The sequence below is a fragment of the Columba livia genome, chromosome 1 (assembly GCF_036013475.1).
Source record: "Columba livia isolate bColLiv1 breed racing homer chromosome 1, bColLiv1.pat.W.v2, whole genome shotgun sequence".
NCBI lineage: Eukaryota > Metazoa > Chordata > Aves > Columbiformes > Columbidae > Columba > Columba livia.
Window position 1 is genome coordinate 56860271 of NC_088602.1, and position 8158 is coordinate 56868428.

Consider the following 8158-nt stretch of genomic DNA (forward strand, 5'->3'; position numbering starts at 1 on the left):
GGGACCATAACTGTCATTCAAGATTAGCAAAGGTGAGGACTTGAGGGAGACTGGGGAGGTGGAACTGGATGGAACAAAAGGTTTAGAGAAAAGGACAAACTAGAAGACAGACTGCAGGGGGAGGAAAGGAAAGACTTGATGAGAGGAGGGCAGTGGGATGTTACATTGCACCTAGTTCAGTTTTGACAGAATTCTGTGTGGAAAATGCAAATAAGCAATATTTTGGCTGATGTACTGAAAATCCAGTGTTCTTTCAGGGTTGTCTGGTAGGGGAATCGTCTCATTTTGGTTGTTTGTTTTGGCATAAAATGGTAAATGTAAGCAAGAGAGAAAACTGTAATTCTAGCAACTCAGCAGTGAAACAAACCCTGGAGTCACCACAGCGTGTGACAAAGAAGACGTTTCTGGTTCTCAAAGCACAGTTAGTCCTGCCAGCCTGACCCTTCTCCTGCCACCCCATCCCAACTGCAGAGAGACCTGCTCCAGAAGGGACACGGCTCCTTGCAGGTCCCACTGCTTTTCCCACCTGAGATTATTTATAAACCCCATGCCATGAGAACACACAACCTTCCTGGTGAGGCTAGTGTCCCAAATAAAGGAGGTGCATCAAGAGCTTGTGCTTGTCCCTCGCAGGTTCCGAGGGCTTGCTTTGCTTGGAGGGGGCAGAGACACATGCACCTCTGAGGAGAAAACAGTTCCCCAAATCACCTGGCCCAAACAATCACACCAGGGCTTGTTAATTTGCAGTGAGAAGCTTTTATTTTGAGTCAATACGTGCATTTTTACATGACAATGCTTTACTGGCTTACAAAGATTGGTGTCGCAAGGTGCGATAGCTTCAATTCTGGACAATTTAAAGCACAGACTGAAAGAGGTGTGTTGTACAACACACGAAGTTTACTAAAGGGTGATGTGTAACCACAACCAGGAGCTGTCGTCCCCCAGCGCTCTCCTGGAAATTTGCGCTCTGAGGCGAAAGCCTGAAGCTGGGAACCATGACTAAGGATGTTGGAGCTGCGTGTGCGTATTTACTGTCAAGATACAGCATGTCAGGCACAGCTCCTATCTACTTCCAGCACTCCGTCTAATTGCATGCGCTAATCACCATTTTTCAGGAGAAAACGACGATATTTGGCTCGTTGCAGGAGACGCGTGGAGGGGGAGCACCAGCTCCTTGGTTTTGTTTTTTTGTTATCTTTTTGTTTTGAGATTCGTGGGCGTGTTATTAACCCCGACTAAAGGTTGCAGCTCTCCCTCTTTCGGCGGGAAGCGGCGTTGCTCTCCACAGAGCCGCGTTCCCCTCGGCCGCGGGTATCCCTCCGCCCATGGCGGCGGGCAGGGGGAGCTCCTGAGGCGTTTTCTGCCTTTGGGGGTGCCGAGGGCGGCCGTGATTGTCAGAGGGTTCGCCCCGGGTGTCCCTTCGGCCCCAGCTGGCCCCAAAGCGGTGTCAGTGCAGAGGAGGGGAGTTGGATCCCGACTGCGTGCTTCCGTTTTGCAGCACTACATGCAACTATTCACTGTTGTCCTTCTCCAAAAGGTGTCACTGAGGACGGTAAGTAAGTGTACCTTTATTAATAAAATACTTTGGAGACAAACAGAGCCCAATAAAGGACAAACAAGGCTGTGTTTATACTACACCTCTTGCTGAGGCTTCGTCACAGATATGCCTTTGCCTTAGCTGTGGCTCCAGCCTAGCAAAACACCTCAATGCCTTGGTCTTGAGAAGGAGGGGTGGCCCCTGCTGCAGACCTGCGCTCTGATGTTCATGTGGGGGGCTCGTTGAGACCGACACCTACGTACCACTGCTCTCCTGGCAGCCCCTGCCACAATCATACGGGAATTTGAGTTAGAAAGATGAGAGAGCCGAGCTCTCCTTAGCATGAGTAGGTGATGCTAGGGATGATGGCCACCAGCTGTGGATGGGGAGCTTCAGACTGGACAGTGGGGAAAACGTTTTCATCCGGAGGGGGATGCAGCACAGGAACCACTACTTCAGCAAGGGGAGCCTCATTGCCTGAGGTTTCCAAGCCATGGCAAACACAACATGATGCCAGCCATGCTCCTGCTTTGGCTGTTGGATGAGGTGATGCCGAGAGGTCCCGTGCAGCCAACACTTCTTTGACAAGTTAACAGGGCAGCATAGCTCTATGGCAACTACCAACCCAGACAGGCTCCTTTAGGGTGTTCAGACCATTTATATCCTCATTTTATTCCATACCAGCTCTTCCTTGCCCATTGCAACAGGCTCTCTGCAGGCTAGCAGTGAGGTTAGACCTGCTTTGAGGGGGGCTCAGATAGCCTTCTGAAAGGAGCTACTAGAGTCCTTTTCCCACCTGAATTATTTTAGGCATCCTTCTTAGTCAGCCTTCAGGATGCTACAGTTGCCCGTACCGTTAAGTAAAACCATCTAAAACCATCATCATCCAAAAGCTCATTCGTGCGCATTTAAAAAATAAAGGGCTGCACATGACTATTATTAACTTTCTAGCCACAAAGAAATGTTATTACCTTAAAGAATGATTTGCATTAATCAAAAGCATCCATTAATGAAACGTCTTCAGGTTTACTTTTCAGCAAAACAAAGCTGCTTTTTTTCCCTCTTTCTGCACGTGTCTCTGTCTCTGCCAACCTCAAACAGGAGACCAGCTGTCCCAGGGCCTGTGAAATCCCACTTGTGGTTTGTGGGGTTTTTTTATTGTAGTCCAGCAACTTCAGAAAAGAGCCGAGGAGGTCCTTTCTCCCCACAGGCTCGGATGTCGACGGGGACCCGATGTCTCAAGGTTCCTCCTCCCGTTCTGGCAATAGTCACACATAACCTGCCCTTAGCAAGGGTCTCAGACTCCTCAGGGTGTCAGGTTCAAGCAGAGGTCAGTCAGGGTAACATAGGGCCACCCTCAGTCCTCATCCGCTTGTTTCCTTCGCTCCCTTCAGGTCACAGAGGGGTGGGAAGGTTTCCCCAGTGAGCACCCACGGGGCAGGTTTGCAGCCATACAGCCAAGCTGGGAGCCAGGCCAGCCCCAGCATCCCCTTCCTGGCAGCGAATCCTGGGGTGACCACAGCACGTGAGCTGCGAGGAAGGGCACCCTGAGGAAGGAGCAGCCGCCCAAGCGACAGACGAGGGCGGCAGCACTCCTGGAAGCTCTGCAGATTCACAGCCTCGCCCCTCTCCTTTGAAGAAGGGTTTTTCCGGCAGCTCCCATGCACATCGTACTTACTGCTCGCCCCGTGCAACGCTGTGGTGCAAGAGTGGGATGCTGGGTGGGGAGAGAGCAGAGCTGCTCTTTGTCCATGCGGGGAAGGAGCTGTCAGAGACTTTCGGCATGGAAATAACATCCCAGTCTTTTCCTGAAATGCCCTGAGTCTGTGTGCTCTATGCCGGCTGCCCTGAACCTTGTGGGGAAGCTGCCCCGGCGCTCCAGGGGCAGTGCAGGGGAAGGGAGTGGAGAGGCAGGGACAGCTGTGGTAGTTACCAGCACCCTCCAGCCTCACAGGGGATGCGGGGCAGGCATGGGAGGGCAGCATGGTGTGGTGCTGGGAAACCTCCAACTGTGTTTGCCAGGCAGAAGGGTTGCACAAGCTGCCTCCGCTGGGGTTGGGATGAAAGCGGACATCTCTGTGCTCCAGGATGTGCTGGAGCAGTGCTGTGTCCAGCATGTGTCCAGCAGTGCTGAGCACAGAGCCAGGTGTGTGGAGCCAGGCAGGGGTGTGTCCCAGCAGGGCTGGCTTTGTGGGAGCCCCCAGCTCCAGGTGGGGGAGTGATGAAGCCTGACAGGGGCTGGTCCTGCTCTCCTGCTCTGCTGCCCGGCTCCTGCTCCTGCCAGCAGGGATGGTCCATAAGCTGCACGCCAGAGCAAAAGGGAGAGGGTTTCACCACTAGACAGAGACGGAGCCGGGTGGCTGGCTGTTGCTGTTGCTCTCGGAGTGGGTCTTGGCAGTGGAGGAGGTGCCCATCGAGCCGCTGTTCCTGAAGATGCGGAGCAGCCTCCGCTTGTAGCCCCGGAAGGCAAAGAAGTAGATGATGGGGTCGATGCAGCAGTTGAGGTTCATGAATGCCACAGTGACTTGCAGGGACATCTTGAAGGCTTGCTGTTCGCGGCAGGATGGGTGGTAGAGGATCTTCCTGACCATGAACTGGACGATGTTGAGGTGGTAGGGACTGAAACAGAGCAGGACGGCCAGCAGCACCACCAGGATGACAGTGAAGGCTCGGCGGTGGTGCCCATTCTTCACTGTCAGCGGATTCTCCTTGGCCGTCTGGCAGAGCTTGAGGTTGATCCTCACATAGCACACCAAGATGATGCCCACAGGCAGGAAGAAGCCGAGCACGCAGGCCCCCAGGAGCAGGTAGGGCAGCTTGGGAATCTCCTCAAAGTTGAAATACTCCATGCAAGTCAACTTGTCCCCCATCCTCCGAGTCATGGGCCGCAGAAGCAGCGGTGCCGTCTGCAGGAAAACCAAGGACCAGATGAGGACGCAGACGCCCCTGGCACGGCTCATCTTGCGGATCCTGCCGGGGTGCCTGGTGCGTACCACGGCGATGTAGCGGTCCACACTCACGCAGGTCATGAAGTAGATGCCCACATAGGTGTTCATGTAGAAGATGAAGGCTGTGGCCCGGCAGAACCAGTCCCCGAAGGGCCAGTCGAACTCCAGGATGTAGTAGGCGATCCTGCCTGGCAGTGCCAGGGTGAAGAGGGCATCAGAGAGGGCCAGGTTCACCAGGTAGAGGTCAGTGGAGTTGAGTTTCTTCTTCCTGCGCTGGAAGGTGATGCAGAGGGCCAGGATGTTCCCACAGGCGCCAAACACCAGCAGGACAGTGTAGAAAAGGGAGAAGATGACTTTGGTGGAGGAGTGGTGGTTGTGCACGTTGCAGCTGCTCTGGTTGCCAGAGGTGAGGTTGGCGGGTGGGAAGACAGCCTCTGCAACAGCCATTTCCGTGGTGCCTCGCGATCTCTCACTGTCTCCCTTGGAAGAAGAACAGACATGAAACTTGCAGCTTATCAATACTCGGAGCAGCACCAGTAGGGTTGTCATGAAGCCAAAAGCCTGTCCCCTGCTCCCTGCCACCCCCCTGGCAGCACACAGCTCGAGTCATTTGGAAAAATGCATCTCTTGTGATTTCGGTACAAACATCTCAACAAAGGCTGTGACTCATTGTTGTCTTCTTGTCACCAGCTCCTCTTATTTTTTGTCTTTTTTGCAAGATCAATCAATACCAGGAAGGACAAGTGGCTGGGAGGAGGAATCACCTGTCACACAAACAAGGTCCCAAACTCATCCGGTGGCAGCAATGTCATTTATTCATCACTGTAGGGGGACTGGGGAGCTTCATTGAGAAAATGCCCCGGGTCGGGGGGGTGGGCAGAGAGGTGACAAGGAGCACCTGTGCAACCCTTGGGCTGGGACCAGAGCAGAAACAAAACTGAAGAAATACAGAGAGGAAAACTCCCAGCCTTCCCTCAAAATCCCACTCCCCTCTGAAGCGGGGAGCACCCCGGCACTAAACCCCCACGTCTCGGACGCCCTCCCGCCGCTCACCCCGCTTTGGGCCACAGCTCTGCGCCCCACGCCGGGCCGGGGACAGCGGGATCCCCCGCTTCCCCGGGGCTGCAGCAGCTCTCGGGTGTGCGTCCCATCCCGCCCGCACCGTCCCGCTCCTCCCGTCCGGCCGGGGCTCCAGCCCGGGCGGCCGCTGCGCCCCCCAGCCCCGCCGCTCACCGCTCGCTGCCGCCCTCGGGGCCGCCTCCCGCCGCCGGGCTCCGCGCTGCGGGACAGGACGGGACGAGACGGGGCGGGACGAGACAGGACGGGACGAGACAGGACGGGACGTCCCGGCCACCGGCGCTGCCTCCCGCCTGGTCGGCGGGGAGCTCCGAGGGGGTGAGATGCTCACACGCACACTGACACGCACGAAAGAGAAATCAGGGGCTCCTACCTGGGAGCGGCGGTGCCGCCGCCGCCTCCTCCTCTTCTTCCTCCTCCTCCTCCTCTTGCCCAATGCTGGGGGGGCGGCGGGCGCGGAGCCTCCCTGCCCGTCTCTCGGGCTCCTCGGCCGTGTGAGTGCCTCTCGGGATTCGCTCACGTTATAAAAGCACCGTGAGGTCTGGGGTTTTTTTTTCTTTTTTTTCTCTTAGGGTTAGTAAAAATGCGTGTTCTTTCTTTTTTTTTTTTTCTTTTTTTTCTTTTTTTTCGATGTGTGAGAGGCATTTTGCTGCGGTGGGGGTTAATCTCAGTAGTGGCTGTGCTGGAGAAGATAAATGACTGTACCTGCGCAACAATCGCTCCTGACATCTGAGCCAACTTTGGGTTTTACTCTGAAAATTTCTAAAAGGATGCAAAATGCAACTGAACGATTAAAACAGCCTTAGCTCTGGTTCACGTGCGGTTTTGCCCCTGGGCACATATGTGTGGCCATGGCAGCACTATCTGACCATGGCACCTTTTCTGATGAAGTCGGGATGAATCTCCCAGGAACTTAAGTGTGCCCGTGGCCAGCACAAGCCACACTTGTCCATGGCTTCCCAGGCTGTGTTGAAGCCCAAATTTGCACTTTGTATGCCCACGGAGAAACCGTCAGGCACAGCTCCTTGAGGCAGAGTGGAATGAAACAATCTGCCCTGAGTGGAAAAAAATATTTTCATTATTGGGATACTATATTGTGTGGTGAATGTAGGACAAAGCCCCTTGTCTCAGCTGGAGCTCTCAGGGCAGTGGAGGGCTCTGATCTACCCCACAGACCCATGTGTGGGTGACTGGCAGGACCGTGGCATGACCAAGGTGCCACCACAAACACAGCAGCCCTGACCATGGCACAGTGCTGCCAGAGACAGGGTGAGGAGTGTGGGCAACCAGCATGTCTTGCATCAAGGAGAGAGTACATTCCCCCCCAGCACTTCCCAAAATGTTTGCAGAAGCACGAACTGCCCTGTGGCCAGCGGGATGGCCTTCCCCTCGGCAGCTATTTACTTGAGACCACTGGGGCTTTCAAATCCCAAGAGGATTTTATGCTCTTTTTAGTGGTTTTAGGGGTTTTTTTTTGTTGGTAGTGGTGACCATCTTTCTTGTTTTCCTTTTTTTTTCCCCTCCAAAAAACTCCTGATAAACTAGGAAATTCCCATCATGGGACGTTGAGGGTGCTGCTGAAAAATACTGAGATCAAGAATTCTCCAGGTTAAGATTACAGTTAAGCTAAACTTAAATTTCTCTCCAAGCTAGTAAAGCTCAACCAATTCTTTAATTGCATAATTCTTTTAATGTTGTTAAAATACAGTGGCATTAAACTCAGTACTAATCTGTGTACTCATGTACGATGAGTCACTTGTATAGAAATTACACACTGAGTGATATTGCCACGAATTACTACAAGTTGAAGGTATCTAGCAAGAATAATAGTGAAAATTTGCAAGGAACCATCTGTTAATGGAGGTACTTTTGTCACTAGGGGGTTTATATCACATGAAGGGGAAGGTCTGCTAATGAGAGAATGACTGCTGAGTAAATTATTAAAGATATTCCGTAGTAAGATGGGCGTTTTCTACATACACATTTGTCAAGAGTTAAGCTAATCAAACTTGCATGGGGCTCAAATGTTGTTGAACTGTTTCATCATGACAATGAAAACACCCAATGGATATAACATTGTGTTATCCCAACAGAAATCCTGAGCCTACACCAGGGAGTGGATCTAGGACTATCCTTTCATCTATCTGATGGATTGCATGAAATACAGTGGTGGCTGGAATAAGTAGCAGTCACTCTGAAGTCAGGGGGTCACTGTAGCACTGATGCTGGAAAAGCTGATGCCTTGCCCTCATTATGCTCCCTTGCATGAGAGTTTTATCTCCACAAATTACACCATAAAGGAAATAAATCTCAGCTGAAGCCAAGCAAAATGCTATCACGTCCCAGCCGTGCTGCAATGCCTTGGGCTGGTCATCATCACCAGCAGTTGGCAATGACGGATGGGGCATTTTGCGATGCAAATTCAAGCCTGGGACTTTCTCCGCGCAGTCAAACATCCCCCGTACAATCCCTCCCATCCCTTGTGCTCTGTGCTCACACAGGCACTAAAAATGGAGCTGCAGAGCCCAGAAAGGGAATTTCATGAGGATAGTTCAGCATTGTCAGACCCACCTCTAATACTAACCCTGGGGACAGG

At 52.9% G+C, this 8158-nt stretch overlaps 1 protein-coding gene across 2 annotated transcripts; it reads right to left on the minus strand.

The window, feature by feature from the left end:
- Nucleotides 1–740: 740 nt before the first annotated feature.
- Nucleotides 741–6693, minus strand: LOC102096247 (G-protein coupled receptor 183). Of its 2 annotated transcripts, none has more exons than XM_065057574.1 (2): nucleotides 5719–5921; nucleotides 741–4965 (listed from the first exon to the last, which is right to left on the minus strand). In XM_065057574.1, the coding sequence occupies exon 2, from the start codon at nucleotides 4930–4932 to the stop codon at nucleotides 3874–3876; it is 1059 nt and encodes a 352-aa protein (XP_064913646.1). In that variant the 5' UTR covers nucleotides 4933–4965; nucleotides 5719–5921; the 3' UTR covers nucleotides 741–3873. The 2 variants fall into 2 exon arrangements, with proteins under 2 accessions (XP_064913646.1, XP_064913655.1); XM_065057583.1 differs by lacking the exon at nucleotides 5719–5921 and adding an exon at nucleotides 5936–6693 and having other exon boundaries at nucleotides 753–4965.
- Nucleotides 6694–8158: the final 1465 nt, after the last annotated feature.

Excerpts from the sequence above, each read along its gene's own strand:
- LOC102096247 (XM_065057574.1), bottom strand. The coding sequence starts at position 4,932 with ATGGCTGTTGCAGAGGCTGTCTTCCCACCCGCCAACCTCACCTCTGGC.